Source organism: Saccopteryx bilineata, chromosome 10 (assembly GCF_036850765.1).
Source record: "Saccopteryx bilineata isolate mSacBil1 chromosome 10, mSacBil1_pri_phased_curated, whole genome shotgun sequence".
Taxonomy (NCBI): domain Eukaryota; kingdom Metazoa; phylum Chordata; class Mammalia; order Chiroptera; family Emballonuridae; genus Saccopteryx; species Saccopteryx bilineata.
The window spans coordinates 50,320,864-50,347,594 of NC_089499.1; the positions used below are offsets into that span (position 1 = coordinate 50,320,864).

At 50.2% G+C, this 26,731-nt stretch overlaps 1 protein-coding gene across 10 annotated transcripts in view; it reads left to right on the top strand.

The window, feature by feature from the left end:
* ATP2B2 (ATPase plasma membrane Ca2+ transporting 2) overlaps positions 1-26,731 on the top strand; it is a 516,257-nt gene that overhangs the window by 394,924 nt on the left and 94,602 nt on the right. For all 10 annotated transcript variants that reach the window (XM_066244337.1, XM_066244328.1, XM_066244329.1 and 7 more), the window contains 4 exons: positions 4,394-4,591; positions 11,677-11,934; positions 12,941-13,066; positions 26,141-26,266. In XM_066244337.1, the coding sequence (XP_066100434.1) occupies positions 4,394-4,591; positions 11,677-11,934; positions 12,941-13,066; positions 26,141-26,266 (708 nt within the window). The remainder of the gene's footprint in view (positions 1-4,393; positions 4,592-11,676; positions 11,935-12,940; positions 13,067-26,140; positions 26,267-26,731) is intronic.

Here is a 26,731-nt window from a genome sequence, read left to right on the forward strand (position 1 = left end):
CTGTGTTTCTGAATTTTTAGGGCCTGACTAGCCTTGTCCAGCAATATTTGATGGAGTGTATTAATTTTTAATATGCTGAATGGTGAGATGCTTCTTATCTAACTTGATCCTCCAGTGCCATTTGTCTCTCACACCAGCCTTGGTTACTTCTGCTCCCCAAGTGAGACATGTTCATTTTCAGCCAGAAGGCAGGTAGACTATGTGATTCCACTCCTGGAAAGAGTTACGATGATCCCACCTGTAGGTCCTCAAAATACTGTCTTTGGATACAAGGCATCAGAGCTACCAGCTTCCAGCCAAGCCAATCCTTCATGTCACATGTGGGGAAACTGAGGCCCAGAGAAGAGAACTGGCTTGTCTTTGGTCACACAGCCCATCTGCTGTGCCTGTCCTCACCTTGACTGCCCTCCTCCTCATCTTATTGAAATCCCACCTGTCCAGTCTTCGTCCTCCAGGAGGTAGTTAATGAACGACTCACTCCACCTAAAACTGGAAAATAACATTACGATATCCCCACCTGGTGCCAGACAAGGCAGCTCTTACACGAGACATCCTGCTAAAGCCTCACCAGGCCCTGTCAAGTAGGCCCTGCTGTTGTCCACATTTTACAGATGGGTAAACTGAGGCACTAAGAGTCACTTACCCAGAATTACTCAGAACTAGGATTTGAACCCATGACATCTGAACCCAAACCCCAGCTCCAGCTCAGCCCACCTTCCTCTGAGAAAGAGGGGAGCAAGCCATCCCGGCCACCATCTGCCAGCTCAGCTGCCCCATATGAGCCTCAACACTTGAGGTCCCATCTTGGATTTGGATACTGGGGTTTTGTTGTGGAAACTGCCTAACAATTTCTACCATGGAAACAACCCTAGCAGAACACACAAATATTTTTATTCTGTGAGCTGTTATTTCTGAAAAACAGAGGAGCTACAGAAGTCTGTGTGGAGTAGGGCTTGGTTCTAGGGAGGGAGCAGCCTAGAAGAGAGGAGGAAGTGATGGAGAGGCTGTTCTTCTCTGTCCCCTCACACTTCCAGCCTCCTCCCCCTTCCCAACCCATAGCCTTGGTGGTCTCAAACTAGCAACCTGGGGGCCAGATCCAGCTACAGATGTGTTGTTTTTGGCCCGAATGTTTATACTGGAAAGATTTTACATCAAATTCTAGGTGTCCCTGTCCTCTTAGGGGGTCAAAAAAATCTGCCACACAGGCTCACATTCCCCCATAGGAGCTGAGAAATAGCTTCCCCCGTTAGAATAGCTGAGATTCTTCATTTGCCCCAGTCTCTACCACTCTCTGTTGTCTCTCCTTCCAACCCCCGCCACCTCCTTTACTCACAAAACCTTGCTGGCCCTCACAGCTATTCAAATTTGCAACCCTTGCCCTCTGCTCTGTCCCGGAATCCAGGATCTCGTTGTCCCTGAGCCATGGTCAGATTCCCAGAACTAAAGAACACCCATACGTTCCACAGGTCACACTGTAACTCCAGAACGTCTGAATCATAGACCCTCAGGAGATTCAGCAATTCGCCTATCTGAGTCAATCAGGAGGGCCCAAGAAATGGGCTGACCCCACCCCACAAAACTTCTTAGTGAAGCTCTTTATTTACTTATACCAAACCTCATGAGGAGCCCCAAAATGTGAACAGACCCCAGCAGGACCACTTCAGGGTCTGCAGACCTGGGAATTCTGGATTCTTAGGGCTCGCTTATCCTATTGAACTTCCCTATTGTCAAGATGTGGAAACTGGGTCTTAGAGAAAGAAACTGGGTGGCCAGTGTCACAGCAAACTGCTGCAACAGGCCAATGTTGACTGGCCCTAGCCCCCTTCCCTACCACCCTCTTGAGTTTTCCCTTCCTTCCTTTATCAAAACCCACACCCAAGAAAAAGCCTAAAACCCATTCACACCATGGTATCCAGAACTGAGTATGGCTTTCCCCTCAGGGAACCCAAAGGAACTAGAGCTTTTAGTTGAAGGAATGAAGCCCAGGCGGGAGGATTCAGACATTGGCTATGAATAGAATTGAACGAAGGAGGAAAGACGACGAACCTTCCTGCACTTCCTAGACTCATACTACATCTTGTGTGATTAGAACAGGGCTAGCCTGTGCTCCCAGGGCCTAGGAGCTGCACCAAGGCAGCAGCTTGGTCTCAGGAAGGCTTCAGTCTCCTCATCTATACAATGAGCATAAACCAGCTCTGGGATCTCTCACTCTCAGTGCACAGGCAAGACATTGGCTCTCCAGAGCTTACCCACACTAACAGGCAAGGTGGGTTCAGCAGCCATCCCCAGGCTATCCTGCAGGGTCTCAGCCAGTCTGCTCTTGGAAGCTACTGATGGCGGCCTCATTGTCAGCGTCAGAGGAGGCTCAGCACCTAAGTCCCAAATGGGGACATGCTCGTCTCCCTGTACACTTAAGCCATAGACGGCTGGACTCCAGAACCACAGAGTTCTTGTATCTGTGAGCCACTGGACTGTTCCCTTCACATCACTCTCCCTAGCACCCAGCACCAGGCTGGCCTCACAGTGGAGGTTCAAGAAACATGCATTGAATGAAAGAATGGATGAATGAGCCAACAAATGACAGACTGTTAGAATCCCATGTGTGACATTCGACCACATGCTCCCATAACTGTAGCAGCAGAACGTTCCATGGCTCTAACACTAGCATGCCCATAATGGTGCTGTTCTGGTGATCTTTCTGGAGCCCCTCTCATCAGTGGACTGAGGCCAGGGGTCTGATAAGGCGGGTGTCTCTCTCCCTCCCCTCCTTGTCCACCGCCAGCTGTCTTCATTAAACCACAGATGAGCAGTGGTTGGGCTGGCCTCAGGGACAGGAGTGACATTGCTCAGCTGCAGGGAACCATTGCTTTTTCCACCATGACGCCCCAGGGCAGGCTCATAATGCTGGAGCATGTCACCTGCATCCAGTGGGTGGGAGGATTCTAAGGTGGTTGGTTAGCCTCAGACCCTTAGGGAAGGAATCACACTGGTCTTTTCACCAAGGAGCAGAAAGGACACAAGTCAGAAAACAGGTAAGCCCCGCTGTGGTCCAGGCTGTGCTAGAGGTGACAGCAGGAGGATGCAGTCTGCCTGGGGTGGAAGGGAGAGCTTCTCAGCAGAGGATCCTAGAGGACCGGCCACCAGTGTAGATGGAAGCTCGCTGGCTTCCTGGATCGCTGAACAGCATGAGCAAGGCAGGAAGTGGGTCCCGGCACTATTTAGGGGAAAATTAAATGACACCAGTGGCTTGAGGTGACACAGATTAGCATCAAAGGAAAGAGAGAAGCAAGTGGAAGCACTCACCTTCAAAGGGGCCCAATAGACAGTAAAGCTGGTCCCTTCCCCTGGATCTAGCCTCTGTTACACACCTGAATTTTCACTGTGAGTGGTTTCTGTTCCAGGAGCCTGTTCTAAGGCACAAATATTCCTGAGATAAGGTGGGGCTATAACTACTAGCATCAGTTGAGCATCTTCCACCCCCAGGCACCACTCGAGCATGTAGTATTTGTCTACTGGGGGTCAGCTCCTTGGAGTATGCAATCTGTCTGTTTGACACCCTATCCCAGTGTCCATAACAATGCCAGGCACATAGTAGGTGCTCAACACTCAACACTTGTTGAGTGCGAGTTATCTCATGAGATGCTCATAAGCACCCATGAGTTATGTATGCCTACCATCCCAATTGCAGAGGAAGGCACAGAAGCTCGGAGAGCTAAGAACACAGTCTGGAATTCTATCCCAGGTAGAAGCTTCCAAGTCAGTGCTCAACAGGGTGGGCAAGTGCAAAGCAGGCATAAGGGTGTGGGTGCAAGGTGGGCATGATGGTGGATACCCTCTTCCTATGGCTGCCGTACAAATGACTACAAACTGGATGGCTTTGAACAAGAGAAATCTACTCTCTCACAGTTCTGAAGCCCAGAAGTCTGAAATCAAGGTGTCAACAGGGCAATGCTCCCTCCGAAGTTCTAGGGAACGTTCCATTCCCTGATCTTCCAGTCTCTGTTGGCTCTGGGCTTCCCTTAGCCGGTGGCTGCGTCACTCCAATCTCTACCTCCATCTCCACAAGGCCTTCTTCCTTCTGTGTCTGTGTCTTCTCTTGGGTCTCCTGCAAGGACTCTTGTCATTGGATTTAGGGCCTATCTGGATAATTCCAGTGATCTCATCTCAAGATCTTTAATTATAGCTACAAAGACCATTTTCCCAAATAACGTCACATTCAAAGATTCTGGGGAACTTAGGGCACTAAGTTACTGGCTGGTGCCTGCAAGTTTCCTGCTTTGTTTTTCCTTCTCTCCACCCCTTGCCATGTGGCCAGACCCACTGGGGACAGTTCTGGGGATGTGTGTGTCTCTCCTGGGCACTCCAGGCCAACCTCTGTGCCCTCTGTCCACAGGTTTGCCAGGCACCGCTCCAGACCTGGAAAAGAGAAAGCAGATTTTTGGACAAAACTTTATACCTCCAAAGAAGCCAAAAACCTTCCTGCAGCTCGTGTGGGAAGCGCTGCAAGATGTGACGTTGATCATCCTGGAAATCGCGGCCATCATCTCCTTGGGGCTTTCCTTCTACCACCCGCCTGGCGAGAGCAATGAAGGTAAGACAAGGGGCCCTCGGACCCCCCACTCCTCTCCCTGCAACAGAGGGCACTCAAGGCTAACGACCCCCGCTCCTTCCAGGTGAGGAACCAGAGGCCCAAGGGGCAGGGCCTCACCCACAGCTAATCAGTGGTCAAGCCGAACCCCAGGCTCAAACCTTCTCCCCCAGTATTCTCATGGGTGAAATGCAAGGGCTGGACCAACAGTAGTGAAAATTATAGTAATCATTTTTTAAGCATACCAAGCTCTGGGCTAAGATGTTGTTCTCCTAACAACCCCATGTGGTAGGGTCCATGATTATGCCCATTTTAAAGACAAGAGAACCAAGGCCCAGAGACGTAATTGCTTGAGGTCACCCAGCTAATAAAGAGTCCTTAGGTTTTGCAATGGAGCTTGTTAGAAAAACTGCTGCCCAGGCCCCTCCCTAAGAAAGTCTCATTCTGTTGGACGGAGTCCAAGTGAGGGTGACTCCGGACATATGTCCAGACTGCTCTCTGAGGGCTCTGCACTGTCACATCTGGAGACAAAGCCCCCAGATTGCTTACCTGGTGGCCTGCATTCACACTCTTTGATTTGATAGTGCTTCAGCCCCATTCAGAGATCCCGCTCAGGTCCCCTGGCCTCTGGGTGCTCCAGCCTCTGAGGGACCCCCTTCAGCTCCACAGCCAGGCTTCCCCTTGGAACCCCAAGACACTCACTCCTTGAAGCATGCAACTATGAAAAAGATTTATGCGCCGAGTATTCTAGGACAGGGGTTGCAAACTGCAGCCCATGTGCCAAATTGAGCTCACTTTCTGTTTTTGTATGTCCAATGAACTACATTTGGTTTTTACATTTTTTAATGGCTGGAAAAAATCAAAATAATACTATTTTGGGACATGTGACATTTATATGAAATTTATATTTCATTGTGTAAAAATAAGGTTTTATTGGAACACTCCCATTTTTTTTTCATATTGTCTTTGGCTGCCTTTTTACTATAAAGGCAGAATTGAGTAGCTGCAACAAAGAGTAGACAGCCTACAAGGCCTTAAATATTTACTATCTGGCCTTTAAAAAAAAAAGTTTGCAAACCTTTGTCCTAGAAGATAAGGATGGGAAGTTTTGCCTCAAGAAAACCATTCTCCTCCATTAACGCTCTCCCCACTAAGTGTGGAAAGAGAAGAAAATGGTTGAAGACACCATTTCTGAAGTCAGCCCCCAACCCCCACACCGGGTTAGAATCCTGTGTCCATCACTTCTCAGCTTGTGACCTTAAGCAAATCACTTTCCTTATCTGATCCTCAGATTCTTCATCTGTAAAATAGGGCAAGTGGTCCAACACGGAAGGGTTATTGTGAGGAGGTGATGAAGGGACATGCGGGCAGTGTCTGACAGCCCCGCACGTAGCAGGCGCCCAATAGGTGCTGGTCCTGCTGCTGCCACGGCTGTGGCTGCCCCGGGCTTCCTTCCCTGCTTCTTTGTCTTGCGTCTCATCCTTTGCATCTCATCCTTTGCATCTTGCCTTGTGTGAGGACTGAGTCTGTGTGCCGCTCCTTTCCTTGCATGTCCCCAGCCTGGGGAGGGATCGGTGTGATGCACACATTGTGGGGGCTGATGCTGAATACAGGTCCCCACGGGAGGAGGCTGTCTCTAGAGGGCATCTTGAACTCTGTTCCAGGTCTGAGTGGGGACACTGCTCCGTGGGCAAAGGAAGCACCATCTATTCACTTTGAGAGGGTTCTGGAGCAAACCCACTCTTTTCAAAGTCAGGACTTAGGACTCCTAATGGAAAACCTAGACCTCCACCCAACCTTTAATTCCAGAAAATGAGCATCTGCTCAGGGCTAGACATTTAGCAACTCAATGACTGCTTTCCTTTATGATGGCAAAGTCTTTTAACCCTGTATGACAGATAGACACACAGATATACACACACACTATGGGATATATGGGATCACATAAGATAATATTATTTTGTTTGATTTTTATAATCTGATTTTCATTAATAGGATATTATAAACACTTTGTTATTAATTATGACTTGATGTTTTCTTTGAAGATGCTGCATAAATAGGTTATCATAGTAGGTTTGCTGCTTCAGGCAAGCAAATGAAAAAAGAATGACATGTAAGAAATAACTATATGAGCCTTATTTCCCCGAATGCAGAGGTGGGCTCTAAGGTTCTCCGAACACCTGTTCCCCCGCTTCTCTTCCCAACCCAGGTCACCCAGGAAACCAGATAACTAGGTCTCTTAGGTCAACTGTATTAATTTTACATAATATTACCAAGTTGATTTTTTTTTCTGTGTGACTTCTTTCCAAAGAGGGTTTAAACACATAAGAATGACATATCTCATAATGTAAGGTCAAATATAAAGCCAGACTGAAAAGGCATGGAAGCAGATAAACCAACTATGTTTGCTACTATGATTTGGATATAAATTTGATTTTGAGCTTCCTGGAAGCCAAGGCAGAAAGAGAATTAGTATGATTTGCATAACTCAAGTTATAAACAAGAGGAAAAACAGTTTTTTAGGACAATAACATGTCCCTTGACAATGAATTCTCGGATGTACTATCGCATAGGACATTATAAGAGATGAATAATGGGCAGCATTCTTTGCAGACATTTTATAGAAAATGCAGAAGAGTGTACATAGTTACTTGAATAAGACTTGAACAGTGCCAAAGGTGCAACACAAAAACATAACAATTGTTCTTACTCTACTTATAGCCACCACTAGCAGAGAGCTTTTATGGTACAAGTTCATTTGATCCTCCAACAACCCTGTGGGTAGGTGCTATTATTATCCAGGAGACCAAGACCCTGAGATAGGAAATTACTTGCTCCATCACATTCTAGGAAGCACAGAACCATGACTCAGAAAGAGACATTCTGGTGTCTGAACCCTCCTGTCCCTCAAAAAGAGACAGGGTTGAGGCAGTGCCAGCTGAGTGAGTAACCTCATGTGACCCAATTCGGTGCAAGATTAGAACCCAGAGGGCAGGTGTTGGTGGGGGGGGGGGTGCAGTGGGAGCACACATAGGGATTCCAGTGTATGACAGGGAGCCTCCTCCCCAGAGCTGCTCAAACAGATGGCTGCAATCACCTTCATCTTCAAGAAGTAGAAGCCAAGACTCCAAATAGGAAAGGACTTGCCTGAGGCTACACAACTTATACGCAGTAGGGCTGGATTTGAAACCCAAGTCTTCTAGTTCTTTTCACCGCCCCTCCCTCCCTCCAGCTGAGACACTAGTGCAGACCCACTCTGGGTCAGTGAGGGCAGCTGTGCACTCTCTAGCCCCACAAAGTGAAATTCCTGAACTTCGTGATGATAATTATGCCTCCCCAATACCCAGGCCCTGAGCTGAGCTCTGAGCTCTGACTATCTATGTTGCCAGAACCACCCCCATGCCAAGTCAGATACAGGCTTCATCAGTTCTGTAAAAAATGATGCTAGTGATGGACTAACAGGCTGCAGAATGTCTTGCAGCATCTACAACCCTTCCCTGTTTTCTTTCTTGGCTCAGAGATCTCCAGACACTTGTCAGAAGTAACCCAGTATATTTGTGGCAGGGCTGAGATTGGTACATTCAGTGCTCTCAACTCCCTGACTCTAACAGCACCCCTAGTGCCAGAGTGTCAGCAAAGTAACAGGCACATAGTAGGTGCTTAGAAAATGTTTGTGGCTTAACCAGTTTTGAGGGCACTTATTCGCGCCAGGCCCTGGTAACCACCTAGGAGGTAGCTTCCCCATTTTACTGGTTAACAAGCAGAGGGAGGCCCAGAAAGGCCACGAGGGTTCCCCAAGGTCACACAGAGTGAGAGGCCACACCCTAGAAAACTCCAGGTCCATGGAAAGCAGCTGCAGTTTCCTTAGAGTCTGTGATCACGGTCTTTAGATCCTGTCCCTGCCCCAGTCCAAGGGGGCCCCAGAGGAGATCTCAGCAAGGTCTGCCCACCCCCCTCTTCCTTCCCCTTCCTGCACCTTTTCCCTAATTGCACCAGGGGCAGCAGAAGTTGTTCCCAGGGTCCAGAGCCTCCCGATAGCTAGAGACCTAACCCAGAGACCCACACCCCCACTTTCTGGCCATTCCAAGGCAGCATGTAACCATCAGACAGCTCTCAGAAGTAGATAAAAGCTAAGGGGCTTTTGCTGGTATAGTGAGTGCCCTCAGGGCCCAGAGGACTCATGATATGGAGTCAGCAAGGACAGCAGGCAGGGCTGAGAGTCAAGGCAACATCCTGTGAATCCCCCTCAGCTACTGAGCCTTGCTTTCCAGAAGCCAGTCCAAGAGGAGCAGCTCATGAAAAGCAGGAGAGGACCAATGTTTATCGTGTGCCATGTGCCAACCCCTTACTAGGTCCAGGGCTCACAAAGTCCCTGGGGTCATCTCACTTTACAGCTGTCCAAACTGATGCTCAAAGAGGCCAAGTTACTTATGCTTGGTCACACAGCATAGCCTGGAGTTTGAAGCCAGGTCTTTCCAGTTCTAGAACCTGAGGCTTTCCATTGTCCTGAGCTGTCTCTTAAGTGTCCTAAATGCCTTGGTAACTAATGGGGGGCCCATTGACAAAGCACACAACAGGGAAAGAGCAGCCTTCCTGTGTACAGAGTATGTAGGAGAGGCAGGGTTAACAAAAGGCCTGTAAAGTGAAGCACTGGGCTCCATAACTCAAATCACCCCCGGAGTCCAAGAGAATGCATTTCTGTGTATTGGGTTTCTGTTTAGCAAGGTTCACCTGTGTTTTCCAGTTTGGGAGGTTTTATTGGTGTCATTCATGGTCGTAGAGAGGCAGCCCAGTCTGAAACACATCTGGGTCCCGCTGTAACACGGGGCTTGAGGCTCTGTTCAGGCTGACTGTGGACTCGAGTGCAGCAATGTGTGCCAAGCGCTGGGCAGCAGGGAGCAGCAGCTTTAACTGAGCCCTTGCTGTGTGCTCCCTGCGGTGGCTGCTTCACGTAAAGGCTCACCCTCAGCCCTCTCAGCCACCTCGGAGGGAGCACCTGCCTACCCACATCCTGCAGACGAAAAACCAAGGCAAAGGGCTTCAGTAGCTAGCTCATGGGCACTCAGCACTTAGGTAGCACAGCTGGGATTTGAACTCAGGGCTGGCCCAATGTCAGTTATCATCAGCACGATTATATCATTACCACCAAAGGCTTGTCCAGTTAGACTTTAAATTCCCAAAGCAGGGAGTGGGAAAAGTAACTTTGAGAGCCCCGTGCAATGATGTGATTAACCAGCCTGCAAGGAACGATTAGTTCAGTGAAAGACGTGGAACTTTCCAGTGACATATGCTGCCGGGTCACAGTGATTCGACGCCATCCCCAGGCTGGACGCACCAGCTGAGCTTGGAACCTCCTGGGAGCTGGGAGCTGGTGCCACTTGGCCTTCTTGTCATGTTGTTTCTGACCCCTGGCTTTCCCAGATGCTCCTGTCGGGGTCTCTTAAAACTGCTGCTTTCTCTTCCTTGGGGTTGAATTAGACTTCCAGATGTTCAGCCATAGGTTTATGGAAATATTTTCTACTTTTCCACATGAGGCCAGTTTGTGCCAGGGAGTGGGGGGCGCTAGACTCAGGGACAGTGGGCAAGACAGGTCCAGTGTCAGATTCTAGGCCCAGGCCTGGATTCAAACTCCAGATCTGCTTGCTGTGTGAGACTCCAGGTGAGTTGCTGCCCCTACTGAACTGCTTCCCTCTTTAAGTTAATGCTTGGCTTATAGTAGATCTTATAAATAGTTTAGTCCCCTTCCCAGACCCCATGGAAGAAAACTACTCTGACTTTTCCAGGAGTGGATGGTCAGACATGGAAAGGGCTGTTTTCTAGCCCTCTTACTCTACCCTCAAAGGAAAAAAGGAGGTAGTCCTGGCGACAGCAATCACCTTGGCTGTGTTACCTCACCTCTCTGGGCCTCAGTTTCCTCACCTGTTAACAGAAGCGATTCTGCTCACTGTCTGGATCCTGGTGGGGAAGCAGGAGACAGAATGCGTCAAAGGGCTTGGAAAGGCCCTAGCATTCAGCACCGTGTGACCAGGACCTGCCTTCAAGTCTGAGGCCTTTGCATTAAATGTGTGTGGTGTTTTTCTTTCTCTTTTTCACATGGTGGGCCTGGCAGGCCTCAAGGAATTTGAGGTCCCAGACTGGGGGAGGTTCAATGAGGGAAGTATGTGGGGTGCAGGATCACTGTAGGTCACACCAGTGACTCGGATGGAATGTGGGTATCCTCAAATCCAACAAGGTGCAAGGAAGACCCTCCTGTGGCCAAGCACAAGCTGGAGCTTTCACCTTCTTCTCCTTGAGCCCAGAAGGTGGTCTCAGTGACCTGCATTTTGCAGATGAGGATGCTGTAGCTCAGGGAGGGCAGTGACTTACCCAGGGTTGTACAGGAACATCAGTGGGATTAGAACTAGCTTGTTAGAGAGTGTTAGAGAGCAGATCCAGTTCTGTGTTCCCACCCCCCAGCCTAGAGACCTGCCTCATGGTTGCTGGGAGAATGGAAGGAAAGGACATCAACAAAACTGCCTTTTAGACCCTAAAGCAGGCGCAATATTGATTGAACCCATTCTTCTCCATCCTCCCTTTTTCTTTTCTTGTTAATAAGCCTCTCCTTTGTGCCAGGTCTGTACTAGAGATGCCATGGAACTCACTTCATCCAATTTCAGCCATCACAGTGGTCCCCAAAATAAGGATATTCTTCCTATTTTACAGATAAGAAAACTAAGGTTGAGAGGTGAAGTCATTTACCCAAAATTTCACAGCTAGAATAAAGGCAGAAAACCAAAGTAGCTAAGACAGTAAGCTCTGAGCCAGATACCCTAGCTCCCCACTTTCCCGTCCTAGCTTAGGCAAGGCACTTGGCCTCTCTAAGAAGCCTCAGCTTCCACATCTGAAAAATGGGAAGAATAAGTGCTCTGATATGATTTGTGTGAAGCACTTTGCACAGGGCTTGGCACCCAGATGCATTAAATAAATGGATTGTGATTATCTGATTATCAATATTTTTGGCTTGGCAGAGCTGGGATTGAAAGCCAGGCTCACAAGACCCCTTTTGCCTAGATGACCCCACCCCACCTGCTTCCTTCTGCTCTCTGCAGGATGCGCCACGGCCCAGGCTGGGGCAGAGGATGAAGGGGAGGCAGAGGCAGGCTGGATCGAGGGGGCTGCCATCCTCCTCTCAGTCATCTGTGTGGTCCTGGTCACGGCCTTCAATGACTGGAGCAAAGAGAAGCAATTCCGGGGCCTGCAGAGCCGCATTGAGCAGGAGCAGAAGTTTACCGTGGTCCGGGCTAACCAGGTGGTCCAGATCCCTGTGGCTGAGATTGTGGTTGGGGACATCGCTCAAATCAAATATGGTAAGTGTCCCAACCACAGAGCCAGGTACTAGAGCTGACCTCTGGACAGAGGTGGAACAGTCCAAGCAGACCCCAAGAGGCTGGCCTAGGGAAAGGGTGGGTCCCTGAAGGCTGATCCCAAGCCATGATGTCTTCTGAGATCTTTTGGAAGTAGAAGGCTACTTTCTGGAGAGAGTAGAATTTCAGAATCAATTTAACTCAGAAATGAGAAATGCATGGCACATGTACCACTAAATACCTGGACCTATAGCAGACATTACTAATCAATCACAGCTCAGCACCTAGGTACAGCCTCAGAAGCCCCTAACACAACCCTCCATGGACTACTAATACTCAGAATAGGTTTATGAGATAAAATCAGCTTCCTGTCCCTGATTTGACTATTGATAGATGGTTGTTGGGCTAGAGAGGGTATAATGAGGAGTGGACATAAATGAGTGAACATTCTAAGCCTGTGATACTACCATGAAGAAAGTGGACAGGCTGGTGCCAAAGGGGTTTAGATGAGCTATGTCCTTGGGAAAGTAGAGATAGAAGATGGGGGAGAATTGGAGTATACCCCTTCTCATTCAACCCTCAGGGGCTTGCTTTCCCTGGAAAATGTGCCTATCCTGAAGTCTCCTCTGCCTAGCCAAAATGGATTAGTCCCTTCCAAAATTCCTCAAATCATAATTGAAATGAGAGAATGAGTCATTGAGAAAACTAGGCCTCAAAACCACACAAGACCAAGAGAACCACTTAATAAACTAAAGAATATGCCCACTGGAGCTAGGATTGTTGTTGGGCCCAGCTGCAGACCTCTAGGCCTTGTACCATTCGCCTTGGTTCCAGTCTTCAGCTGCCTATTGGCCTGTGATGGACACCATCTTGGTTCTTGCACCCTGGGAGCTCTAGGCAGCTTATTGCCATTGGTGAGCCTTCTCCTATAACCATAACTTTAAGGGAATAGTCTAGCCTCTCCAGCCACCTGAGACCCTGCTGACTCCCTTGACCTTCCTCTCATCAGGTGATCTCCTCCCTGCTGATGGCCTCTTTATCCAGGGAAATGACCTCAAGATCGATGAAAGCTCCTTGACAGGGGAATCTGACCAGGTGCGCAAGTCTGTGGACAAGGACCCCATGCTGCTGTCAGGTGAGCTGCAGCCCGAAAGTAGGCTCACTCTCATTGGCAGTTCCTGCCCCCCACGGGGAAGGGGGTGCCAGTGTTCCCTAAATAAGCCTGAAGAGTCTCGGAAACTTTGATCCTTGGCTCCAGATCTCTGGACAGCTCACATCCAAGTGAGAATTCCTCCCTTTTCCCCAACAGACGTGCATGGAGCCTACTAGGTTCTCAGCACCACTCTAGGGATAGCACAGTGAAGAAAATCGACAAAGAATTTCTGCCCTTGTGGAATTACCTTCTATTGACTTAGTTTTCTGAAAAGTGAAACACTGAAGCCCGTTCTCATCAGGGATGAGAAAGAGTCAGGTAACAATTGTTTAGACACCTACTGTGTGCTAGGCACTGGGCTGGTTGCTGGAGAAATAGCAATGGATGAGGCAGACGTGGCCTCGGCCCTGAGGAGCTGTGGTGTAGTGAGGGAAGACAGGTACTGGGAAAATTCTAGAGGAGGTAGGTGTGTGAAAAGATAAATCAGGACAATGGGAGGCAGGTGGCTGGGGAGGTCAGGAGAAGCCATGTGTGAGCTGAGGAGTGAATGATGAGCAGGAGCTGGCCTTGTAACTACCCAGGGTAAAGTATAATAGGCAGAAGAAATAGCGAGTGGAAAGGCCCAAAGTAGGATTATGCTGACACATTGTGAGCAAGATGGAGATGTGGAGGGGCCAGATGTCAGGCCTCATGGGTGTGGCTAGGAGTTTGGAAATTTTTTGAATGTGATGAGGATATTTTGGAATAGTTTTAAACAGCAAACTGATCACATTTATATTTTTGAAACATCACTCTGGCTGCTGCAGAGGGCAAGAGAGGAAGCAGGGAAACCCTGCAGAGGTGAGGCAGCAGCCAGGTGACCACCAGCCCTCCAACAGGGCCAGCCAAAAGGCCTTACTGTCCAGCAGCACTCAGCACACCTCCTCCAATCAGCTACTCTGGACCTGGCCCTGGATTGAGCAGTGGGACCTACTTCTGGCTTCAGGAGCCCCCAGCCCACATAGGCTGGGATGAGCAGACCAGCAAACAACTAATTCCATAGTAGAAGAGTGAGGAAGGTGTACAAAAGCCAAGAAGGGAATGGAATGGGGAGGTAGAATTGAACTGGCTTTTAAAACATGGATAGGATCCCACCAAACTGAGTTGTGGAGAAAGGGCTCTCCTAGCAGAGGCAAACTGTAACAGTCACAGAAATCTGAGGGAGTGTGGGCATCCTAGAAATACACCAAGGAAGTTCAACAGATTTGCTGGGTAGGTTGGGAGAAGGGAATGAGAGTCAGGGCTGGGCATTTATTTATCCAGAACTTATTCATTATACCATGGTAATGAAATAGAGACCCAGAGGAAAGGACAGGAACCTTGGTCAGGGAAAGCATATCTGAGGAGATTGCATTTGAGCTAAAACCAGAGCAATGATAAGAAAGAGCATTCTAGGCAGAGGGACAGCAAGTACAAAGGCCCTGGGGTCTGACTAAGAAATAGAAAGCCTCAAATGCCTTCTTGAAAATTAGGGCCACATTAGAGCTTAGGGTCATGGCCCCGTGGCCCTAGTTCTGACCTCTGGGCCAAAGGGTTAGCAAAGAGGCAAGCATTCTTGGAAATTAGCTGCCATTTGGATGCTCACTCTTGGGAGAAGTGGCGAGGTAGGTTAGGTGGGTCACCTGGATCAGTGGAAGTTGAGGGAAGGTGCTTGGCATGAGTGGATGGTTTGTGTCCCTTCCTCTAGACAAGGAGAAGCCTCATAATCAGGGAAGGGTGGCAGGATGTCCCCAAGGGAACTGGATGTCCCAGAAGACCCAGAGATCCTAAGAGAGAGCTGAGACCTGCAGGCCCTTGGAGACTCAGCAGTGAGCTCTGCCCTCAGTGGGGAAGAACAAGGAATTAGGGACAGACAAAAGTCATTCCAAGTCTTAGCAAGAATCTGGGAGAGCCCTGTGAAGCCCAAGATGGTGGGGTCACATTGGTACTTGGCTCAGGAGTGGGTGATCTGTGAGCTCTGAAAGAAGAAAGGTACTATGGGTACGTCCCAAGTGCAAGTTGAAGCAACTGCTTTGGTCTCAACCTATACAACTGGCTGGAAGTCAAGGTACAAATTAGACTCTGGGCCTTTGGATGTCAAGAGACAGCAGCCACAGTCTCCCATGATGTCCTTATGGACAAGATGGAGTGGGTTGTGCTGGAGATTTCAGCCAGTTTATGCAGATTCTTGGATTACAGGTTATCTGGAAGGATTCTAGTGTTCTTCCCAGAGCCCTCTTGTTGCAATATGGAAAGTGTGCCCATCAAGTTTGCAGAGGTCTCCAGCCCAGGAAATATGGCCAAAAGAAAGCAAGAGTCAGAGCCACAGAGAGATCATCAGAGTGCAGGATGAGTTAGATTGAAGAAAATGAAACTTGGCTATAAGTAGCAGTGCCGACATTCAGAAACACAGTTGCATTAGGAGAAGGAGGAGCAAGTGGCTTGGCACAGGCTCATGGGAAAAGACAGTGAGAAAGCGACCCAATGGAAAGCAATCTAACTGGGAAGAAAAGAACTCTGAAACAGAAGAATGATTCCGGGACAAAAGAGGCTGCCTGTAAGGTAGTGAGTTCCCTGTCACTGTTGTGTGTAAGCAAGGTCTGCACAGGGTGTGGGTGGGAGTGTTACAGGATAAGCCCAAGCACTGACTGGACTCTGCATTCAGTGCTTCTCCCAGCCATGAAAGTCATGGATTCACCACACCCTGCTTATCTTCTGAATGTGCTACAGACCCACCTGGCTCCATTCCCTTTGTCCTGCCTCTGCTGAGTCTGTTCCCTCCTCCCTAATGGCCCACTCCCTTTGGCACTGCTCATTTAACTTCTGCCTATCTGCTAAGGCCTACCTCCTCCACGAAGCCTTCTCTGGGCATCACCTCTGGCAGTCACTCCCATACTGCCTGGGACCCACATGTCAGCCTGTGACATCCACACTGCTTGACCCATTTGGGCACAGCCTCATAATGTTGATTGAGTGTTGCCCTGAGCAAATCATCCCAAATAAATGAAGAACATAACTCATCTGCAATCCCCCCACCCAGGCAGACCTAGTGGTTCTCACTTTTATGGGCCTCTGCCATCTCTGGCCATTTGCAGGTAGACACCAGGACAGACTGCTGTGATGCACTTCTACATCAGTCCTTTCACCCAGCCAGATCCAAACCTGAGGTTATCAGGAGGTCATGCCCAGCTCCACCCCTTAGCCCTGCACACCTTAGGGGCTCAGGCCTGACAGACTGAGGAGAGAGGCTTTGCTGAGTCTCAGAGAGAACAGAGTTGGGCCAGGCTGAACCAGATCTGGGCTCTGGGACAAATTTTCTATGTAGCCTCGGACATGTTGCTTCACTTCTCTGAGCCTCAGTTCACCTGTGAGGACAGTAGGCATGTCCTGGTGTATGCTACAGGTGAAGCCCTCCTAGCATACTGCCAGCTGAGGAATGCTAATGGTGAGTTGGTTCCCTTTCCCTTTGGGCTTGGACAGAGCCTGGACTTGGAGCTGGAATAGCCTCGGTTCCAATCCTGACTCTGCTCCTCACTGGTTGGGAGACCCTGGACAAGCTTCTTACCCTTTCTGAGTCTATTTTCTCACTTGTAAAATGAAAGAGTGACCCCAGTTCATGAGGTTGTGTCAAAGAATCCACTTTCTTCTTTCTTCCTTCATATCGAATGCCTCCCCTTTCCCACTTCCTGTGTTGCCCACCTTCTGTCCTGCAAAAGCCTGCTTCCTCCAGGGGGTTTTCCTTGATTGTTCTCTTCCCTGGTGCTCTGAATTCTGGATAGCTGCCATTTGGATGCTCATGTTTACACATACCAGACACCTCAGAACCTGTCCCTATGCTGGGAGGCCTTGCTGGGCCTTCCAGTCAGATGACCCTCAGGAAACACAGAGGGACCAGCTAGGGGTGCCTGCAAGGCCCACATGATACTTCAGAAAGCCCATGTGGCACCTGGCACACTGCTTCAGCCTAGAAAGGCAAAAGACACTCCAGTTATGGGTCAGGTAGCTTAGCCACATCTGGCCTGTGATCCTGGACAAGTCCTTTCACCTCTTGGAGCCTCCATGTTCGTGTCCATCCAGCAGGGGAGTAGGGCTGTTGTGGGGACCACATGCACAGACGGATACCATTGTCTTTTGCTAAAGATGCAGTGTGTGGTGCTACGCATGGAACAAGGGCAGCGTTTGGAACAGAGCACTCAGGTTCCAGCCTTCCGTCAGCTTCAGCTGTGACCACTGCCCCCCCAGGACCTCAGTCTCCCCATCTGACAAATGGGGGCAGATCAGCCTTCATAAAAACTCTGATGGGCCCTGGCCAGTTGGCTCAGCAGTAGAGCGTCGGCCTGGCGTGCAGGAGTCCCAGGTTCAATTCCCGGCCAGGGCACACAGGAGAGGCGCCCATTTGCTTCTCCACCCCTCTCCCTCTCCTTCTCCTTCCTCTCTGTCTCTCTCTTCCCTTCCCGCAGCGAGGCTCCATTGGAGCAAAGATGGCCCAGGCGCTGTGGCCTCTGCCTCAGGCGCTAGAATGGCTCTGGTTGCAACAGAGCGACGCCCCAGAGGGGCAAAGCATCGCCCCCTGATGGGCATGCCAGGTGGATCGCGGTCGGGCGCATGCGGGAGTCTGTCTGTCTGCCTCCCCGTTTCCAGCTTCGGAAAAATGAAAGAAAAAAAAAAAAGAAAAAGAAAAAAAAAAAACCTCTGATGTCCACAGTGCTCCAGGCGCAAAGGAAATCCTAAAAGCCTAGAGCTCCTTCCCCAGGACAGCGAGACAGGCCCCTCCCTGCCCATGTCAGGTTCTTCCCCAGACAGAGTAGAAACATTCAAGAATCAGACTCACACATCCCCGGAGCCAGGCAAGGAGAGTGTAGGCGCCAAACCAGAGCACAGCTGCTGCCTGCTGCTGCCGACAAAAGTGCCACTCTGCGGCTGCAGAGTTCGCTTTGCAAGGGGAGCCAGCAATCCAGGTTTTCAGGCACATCTCCCAGTGTTAAGTGTTGGCGAGAAATCCCTATTCTTTTAAAGCTTGTGGGTCAAGAAACAGATGGGCGGGCCCTTGAGCACAAACTCTGACCTGGGCCCATTACTTTTGTTTTAATTGTGTGTTTTAAGATATTTTCAAACTTTCATAAAAATTGCAAGAATAGTGCAAAGAGTGCCTACATGCCCTTCCCTCTCACTCAACTGTTTTTACTATTTTGTCCCGTCTGCTCTCAGGAGTCTCCCTCTGCCTTGTCACACACAAGTGATGGCCCCAGGCCCCTTCATACCACAAGTCTGTTCCCTAAGGACAGGATACTCGCGTGTGTGATGACAGCACAGCGCCAGCTCAGGACACTCTCCACTGATGCAGGGCTGCTGCCTAGTATGTGTCCATGCTCACATTTACCTGCTGTCCCCACAGCACCCTCCAGCTGGGACCCAGTGCGGGACACTATGTGGCATTTAGATATCCTGCCTCTCAGCCTCCTTGAACACATACCAGCTCCTCAGCCTTCTTTTTTGCCTTTCATGGAAGACCAGTGGTTTTGAACCCTCCTAGGCCATGACTTCCTGTGACAGTCTCACAGAAGCAGTGATCCCTCTTTCGAGAACTAATGCCCAGACTTGTGACTATGCAGCCTTTTGGGGGATTTACAGAGCCTTAGAGAACCTGGTCTTGTCTTTATTTGCAGCTTGGGAAACTGAGGCCCAGAGCAGGAGTGAAAGGCCCCACAGAGGGCAGGGCCAGAGCGAGACCCCCAGCCCTGCAGCCCCCATGAGCAACCTTGTCTCCAAGGACTCCATGACTTTTTTTTTTTTTTTTTGTATTTTTCTGAAGTTGGAAACGGGGAGGCAGTCAGACAGACTCCCGCATGCACCCAACCGGGATCCACCTGGCACACCCACCAGGGGGTGATGTTCTGCCCATCTGGGCATTGCTCTGTTGCAACCAGACCCATTCTAGTGCCTGAGGCAGAGGCCACAGAGCCATCCTCAGCGCCCGGGCCAACCTTGCTCCAATGGAGCCTTGGCTGCGGGAGAGGAAGAGAGAGACAGAGAGGAAGGAGAGGGGGAGGTGTGGAGAACCAGATGGGTGCTTCTCCTGTGTGCCCTGGCCAGGAATCGAACCTGGGACTCCTGCATGCCAGGCCAACGCTCTACCACTGAGTCAACCGGCCAGGGCCTCCATGACTTTTATTACCCAAGGCATGGCCTATTTGAAATGTCTTAGGGTAAATTTTATTAAAAAGCCAACAACTAGGTGCCATCAGTGTGGCCATGGAAGGGCCAGGGGACCAGGTTAGGGCCTTGTCCTCAAAACCCTCAAAAGATGGGTCTGGTTCCAGCAGGCCCATTAGCTGCACCCTCTATAGGACCCCCACCCTCCTCCATCACCCCTGGAGCCAGAGCATTAAGAGCAAGAGATTAACAGCAACAGGACATCAGCAAACCCTCATGGGCCTGCTGCCCACCCTGCCCACCAAGTGGTAGGCCAGGCACGGAGAGATGGACCTGTTACCACTGCCACTGCCTCCAAGGAACCTAGGACGACACTATGACAGCAGGAATGCCCAATCTCTCGGCCCTCACTCTCTCCATTACACACCCTGCCTCTCCTCCATGAGAAGCAGTGGGGTGTAGTAGAGAGAGCATGGGTTCAAGTCCCAGCTCCGTCGCTCACAGCTGTGTGACCCTGGGCCATCACTCAACCTCTCTGAGCCAGAGAGGCCACAGGTGGGTGGAAGGGGCTTGAGGGTGTGCTTGCACCAAAACCTACCTCACAGGGCTGTTGTGAGGGAGACAGGCTCATGGGCACTAAAGTGCTTTGCCAACTCTCTAGAGCTCTGCAAGTGTGCGTTATTACTGTTAACTACACTGATAACAATAATGATGAGAGAACTGAGTATGTGCAGGGAATCGTATAGCTTTCTTTGGTGCTTGTGTCTGGAAGCAAATAATAATCCCCAGAAATGGCTTCTATTCCTTTTTCACATCTCTACCCCCAGAAAGAGACCTTTTAGAAGGTCTGACCTCACCCCTCTTCCTCTCCAGAAACAAGCCTGGGAAATCAAAACCAGGAGAGTGAGAAATACTGGGTTCAAACCTTAACCTGTGCCTCAGGTGCTGTGCAACCTCAACAATCCACTTGCCCTCTCTGGGCTCAGAAGCCTCATTTTGTAAAACCAGGCCCCTCCAGCTCTGTAGCCAGGGACTCAACGTGCCACTGCCTGAGGCTTTGGCTCCGAGACAGCCTGCATCTGGACCAGGCCAGTGGGGACCACTTCTTGCTGCTCATAGCAAGTCTACTGCAGAGATGGACTTCAAGCCTACAGTCAGGAAGGTTCTGGCCTACCCTCTGCTACCAGGTCAAAAGCAAGGTTCAGGTGGGACAGGGCAGGCCGTCTAGTTGGCAGAAGCCACAGTGCTCCCTGGGCCTGAGCTCCTTTCTCTCTCACAGATGGGTGGGAGCTGGATGGCTGACACAGCTCCCCCACCACTCTCCTGCCTCCACCTGGCTTCCTGCCTTCCGACTCTGCCCATAAGACTTCCTGGCAAGGTGGGAAGAACAGAGGCTAGAGTCCCACCCTCACTTGACCCCAGCTCTGCGCTCTCAGGTTGAGTGTGGAAGTGACCTCTCGAGGCAGCTTCCCTGTCTAGGAAATGGGGAGATGATGACTACCTCACAGAGTAACTGTGGCAGACAGCTGGAGAAAGCAGCTCAGATCATAGGCCCTTGGGTCTATGTAGTCTTGGGCTGTTAGTGATCTGTGTGCCCTCAAACCCAGCTAGACTGTGAGCTCCTGGAGGGCACAGATTACAGGGGATCCTCCCTTCAGGCCCTGCAGCCCAGTACAAAGTGGGCACTTCACCATATCCGTCCGTCAGATGAGAAGTGTGGCCCATGCCTGACCAGGTGGTGGTGCAGTGGATAGAGCATCAGACGGACACAGAGGACCCAGGTTCAAAACTACAAGGTCACTGGCTTGAGCACAGGCTCATCCGGCTTGAGCACGGGGTCGCTGGCTTCACCAAGGGGTCACTCGCTCTGCTGTAACTGCCCTGTCAAGCCACATATGAGAAAACAATCAATGAACAACTAAGGAACCACAATGAAGACCATGCTTCTCATCTCTCCCTATCTGTCCCTATCTGTCCTTTGCTCTCTCTCTCTGTCTCTGCCAAAAAAGAAAGAAAGGAAGGGAGGGAGGGAGGGAGGGAGGGAAAGAGAGAGAGAGAGAGAGAGAGAGAGAGAGAGAGAGAGGGAGAAAGGAAGGAAGGAAGGAAGGAAGGAAGGAAGGAAGGAAGGAAGGAAGGAAGGAAGGAAGGAAGGAAGGAAGGAAAGTGTGGCCCTGGCAGGAGGCTCCATATTTGGGAGTCTGTCCACACAGGTTGCTGCTGGCCCCATCTAAACCGAGATCCAGACTTTCCTAGATGTAGCCTTTTAATGGAGGCTGCCTTACCCCAGCCAGAGATGGCCCTTGTCTCCAGGGACCCCAGGGAATCCCGACTTCATCACTGAGAGGTGAGACCTAAGTGAGACCTCCCCATTTTGCAGAGGACAAAACTGAGTTCCAGAGAGGAGAGGGCTAGCCTCAGGTCACACAGCAAATCAGAAGCAGACACCAGACTGGTTCCCAGGTCCCGTCCTCCTCAGCTCAGGACCCAGTCTATCCACCCCCACCATGCTGTATACTCTGAAGGGTTCCATGGGAGCTTACATGAAGTGGGGGCTACAGGATGGTGCCCAAGGGACCGTGGACAATTTGGTTCTGGTGCAAGGCCCTGCCAGGGTCCTCACATCCAAAGGGTTCTTACCTCGGCCCCTACCCAAAATCCCTACAGTTTTCCTTTACGAGATTTAGGCATCCAACCTTTGACTTGCGTGTCTGTGGTTTTATTATAGCCACAGGCTCTGGGGTTAAGCATTTTTAGGGGAACCTGAAACTGGGGTGACAGCCTGGGGGTCAATTCTTCCTTTGGCAGGAGGGGTGGCCAGGCCCTGAGGTCCTAGTAGGAAAGAGGAAATCTTGAGGAGGAGGTTTTGGATTAGAGGTAGGAGAAGGGCGTGCAGGCAGTGGTAACTGTGTGAGCAAGGCCGGGGGCGGGGACTGGACACAAAGGCCCAGGGAGCTGTGCACACTCCCAGGGCAGAGGCCATGGGGCAGAAATCAGTGGTCACGGGCCAGAAGAAGGCTGGAGTCTGGCCCAGGGGTTGCTGACCAAAGCATTTGGACTTTGGGAAGCTATAGAGGGTGTCTGAGCTGATGAACAGAAGAGGGAGGGCCAGAAGGGAACATTGGTGCCCCATCTACTGCTGGGGCCTAGAGGACAACCTAGGACTCCTCCAAGGCTAGGCCAGGGGCATGCTGTGCCTTCACCGGGGACCCCTGAGTTGTGGCCACAGGCTTCCTCCCTGTTCCTCTTCCTTCCTCCCTCCTCACTGCCTCCCAGTACAGAGCTGCCAGCTCCCTGCTGAGATGGGAATGATTAGATTAGATGGTGATTTTTTTTTTTTTTTTAGGGAGGGGTCTGATTATCTTGGGTGGAACTTGGCCCCCTGTGTCATTTTCCATCCCACCAAGCCCTGGGGAGATAGGAAGCAGCGTCTCCATTGCCACCCAGGCAGAGCAAAGTCTTACAAGGGTGTTTGAGACCAGGGTGCGAGGGCCTTGTATCCTGGAGGGATAGGTGGTACGTGACAAGGAGCATAGGCTTGGAGATGAGAGAGTTCATATCCTGACTCTGCCCCTCTTCCTCTATGACCCTGGGCAAGCCACTTCCCCCTGAGCCTCAGCTTCCTCCTCTGTAAACCGAGGGCCAGCACGATGACAGGTGTGAAGGGCCTCGCATACTGCCTGGCACAGAGCAGGTATCCTTCAGAAGGGAGTGCCGGGTCCTGCTGCTACCATCTGCTCCCTGAATGCAGTGAAGTGTGTTCCTCTCTCAGCTTTAATGATCTGCAGTGACCCCACCCCAGCATGACCTCTCTGGGCCTCAGTTTCCTCATCTGTCTAACACTGCTGATATTTAACAACCCCTCCTGGCAACCGACACACAAGCTGAGCTGGTGCATAGCAAAGCATTTTAGCAGCAGCAACTTATCCTCATAACCAGGGTCCTGGTACTGGGCCTGGTTCTCCCTGTTTGTGCCCTTTAGGGGGTAGGTAAGCCCAGGGTGCTTCAGTGATGGGAAAACACCAGGCCGTCAGGGCTGCTTGGCCTGGCATCAGTGTCTGAGCTCATTCTGTGGTCCCCACTTTTCCTTGCCCAAAAGAGCACTGTCCTCTAACCCTGGGAATGGGCCAGGAGCCAGCAGAAGAGCTTGCCGACTGAGAATCTGGGTTCTATTGCAGCTCACCTGGTTTCACACCCTCTCTGGGAGCCTTCATGACTTGGTTTACCCATTCATGGACGTACAGACTGACCTTTACCTGCCTTCAAGGAACGTACTAGGGAGGATCTGTCTGTCAGGCACTTTAAGGTCCCGAGATATTGGAAGCCGAACGGCTAGAACACCACATATACGCACACAGATACACACAATCTCAACATACTGTTCAGATCCTAGAAGGAAAGGGAAGGCGTGGGTGAAACCTCTTGGAAAATGAAAATAGATTCCTGGCTTTAAGGAAAGTGCTTCGAGTCCTGACTCAGAACTTCTTGACATTTATTTTAGATGCAATTCTAATGTGTTTTTTTGATGTAGACCTCAAGCCTGAAGCAAATTAGAAAACAAAGAGGAAGGTGTTAGAGACAAGTCACCCTGAAAATAGGGAGAAGTGGCAATCAGTCTTGAGAGGAAAGAGGAAAAACTCTAAAAAGTAGAGCTGAGTTCGACAAGCAAGTCATCGGGGCCATTTAGTACTGGGGCTGCGGTCAGTGTCCATGGCCATTGGGCTCCTCAGAGCCTGTATTGAAAACCAAATGTAGTTCTTACTGTCAGCCTGAGGATGGCCGAGACACTGCCCCAGCCCAGGACTGGGTTCCGACTTCCCTGTTGAAGAAAGAAGTATGTGCTGCTTTGTAGAAAGCTTTCTACCCAGAGTGGTAAAAACTAAAACCAGAGAAAAATGGGCACCTGACTATTCTTTACTAAATAGAATGGCTGCTAGCAGGACTGAGGGGGCCTCCCAGGTGGGCCCTGAGCCAACTGTAGGCGACACCGCTCAGGCCCAGTCAGTTGCATGTGCCAGCTCCCTTTTTGTGAGTTACCCGTCTGTTCTGAGGAAGCTACTGGGCAAGACACAGCGGCTGTGTGTCTCCAGCACCAGCCTGAAGACAAAGGGCCGGGAGCGCCTGGTGTCAGACCGGGCCTGTCGTAGCTGCTGTCCGTTTCCTGTCCCAGGGCCCAGCCGCCCTCGCTGGGGTCACTTTGTTTCCTCAGTGAGGACACAGCGTCATCAGATTTTCTTCTTTTCCCCATATTTTTCCAATTGTTTTATTGTGGTAAAATATACATAATGTAAAATTGGCCGTTTTAACTATTTTGAAGTATAGAGTTCCCTGACAGTGAGTACAGTCATATTGTCGGGCAGTCCTCACCACCGTCCGTCTCCAGAACTTTTTCCATCTTGAAAAACTGGAACTCTGTCCGTATTAAACACTAACTCCTCACTTCCCCTCCCCCAATCCCTGGCAACTGCTGTCCTACTTTCTGCCTCCGAATCTGGCTACTCTAGGGGCCTCATGTAAATGGAATCAAACAGTATTTGTCTATCTATGACTGGCTTGTTTCACTTAGAATGGTATCCTCTACCTGTCTGCAGATGAGTGGTTGAAAAACACTGCTCTAGGCTGACCCATGTGGTAGCCTGTGTCAGAATTCCCTTCTCTTTTAAGGCCAAATAACATTTTATTACATGAATATACCACTTTTTCAGTGGGTTTACCTTTGCATTTTATCCTCATTCTGCCACAGACTCCAGGAGCTGTTCCCTGACCTGAACAGTGCAAGGGCCTGCCTTACAGTAGCAACAGGACCCTCTTGTCAAAAAAAGCTAACAGAGAAGCCCCACAGACAAATGAAAGTGGGGCCACTCTGACCAAAGGCCTCCCTTACCCTCCACAGCTGCTCCTGCAGCACCCTGAAAAAAATCCAGGGCCCTTTGGAATCCAGTTTGAAAAATCTAAAATTCTCAGAAAAGGGATTCTTGACTTTTCTTGCACTGTGGACCCTTAGGGAAATCTGGTGTCATCATGTACCACCCCTACTCAGAACAATACTTAGAAATGCATAAAACAAAATACATTGGATGACAAAGGAAAACAATGAGATTGCCACAGTTAAAGTAATAAAATGTGTGGTATAGCAACATATGTGCTTCTTCCTTAGCACACTACAGAACAAGATCGCTGTTTAATAACCGCCTTAGTTGTAAAAATAAGGGTGAGTATCATGATATCTGCAACAGCTGCCATTGATATGAAAAAACCCTGTAATTCTATTAATGTGTATAATGGCACTAGGCACCACTGACACTCCTGGACTGGTTGCCTACATTCCTAACAGGGGAAAGTGCTACATTTCGGTTAGATGTTTGTGAAAATAAAGATGTCGTATTTTTTTCTCACCCAAATTCGCAGAACCCTGGTTTCTTTCCTCGTATCTTTGAGAGGGACGGACCCCACTCTAAGAAGTCCTGTAAATGGCTTAGCTGGCATTCTTTTGCTGGTTATAGAATTAATAAGCAAAATGAGTCCTGGTTCTAGATCAACAAGAAAAAGAAGAGGGCTCTCTGCTCGGGCTGTAAGGGTAGGAGAGGAGAAGAAAGCGAGGGATACAGGGAGGAGGGACTCTCTAGGGGAAGGAGGTAGGTCGTGGGCCTGAGCTGCCGGGGGGCCCTGGATCTGAGGTACAGCAGTGTGTGAGCCCCAGTGTCATCACAGTGCTGTCTCAAGGCGAAATCATCCTGAAAGGTTCGTTGTTTTAACTTTAATCGTGGGAAGTACCCTAAGACTTCGCAGGCAAATTGTCAGGAATGGACTCTGGGTGGAGTCCCTTCCACTGCTTTGGGGAGGAGACTGAGCTGTGCCATAGTAACTTGGCTCCCGTCCCCTTCCCAGGGACCCACGTGATGGAGGGCTCTGGACGGATGGTGGTGACCGCCGTGGGTGTGAACTCTCAGACTGGCATTATCTTTACCCTGCTGGGGGCCGGCGGTGAGGAAGAAGAGAAGAAAGACAAGAAAGGTAAGCCCAACCCCCTGGTGGACCAGGAGAGGAGCTCTTAAGGCCACTTTTCTGTTGTTGAATCATTCACTCCACAAAATAGTTATTGAGTGCCTTTTATGTCCATGCCCTGTGCCAACAGCCACCTCTTACATTCTCGTGGCCTTGCTCATGCTAGAAGGGCTCTGTCTGTTTCATATCCAGGGTCTTGTCCCAGTCTCTGTCTTGTCCAATCATGTCACGGAAGCCCTCCTCACCCTTCCCAGGCCAGGCCAAGGGTGCTGAGCATTTGTTGAGTTTCCAGCCTCAAGCATGACCTGGTCCCATCATCACCCATGATATTGAATAGAATCCCCACCTGAATATATTCCTCCACTCTGCTCAAATCTATTGACCAGAGTGGCAAACCCACTCATCATAGATCCTCCCCAGATGTGATCAAAGGAGCTTCTAGGAAAGGTGGCTCTAAGTCAATTGCTGTGAGCC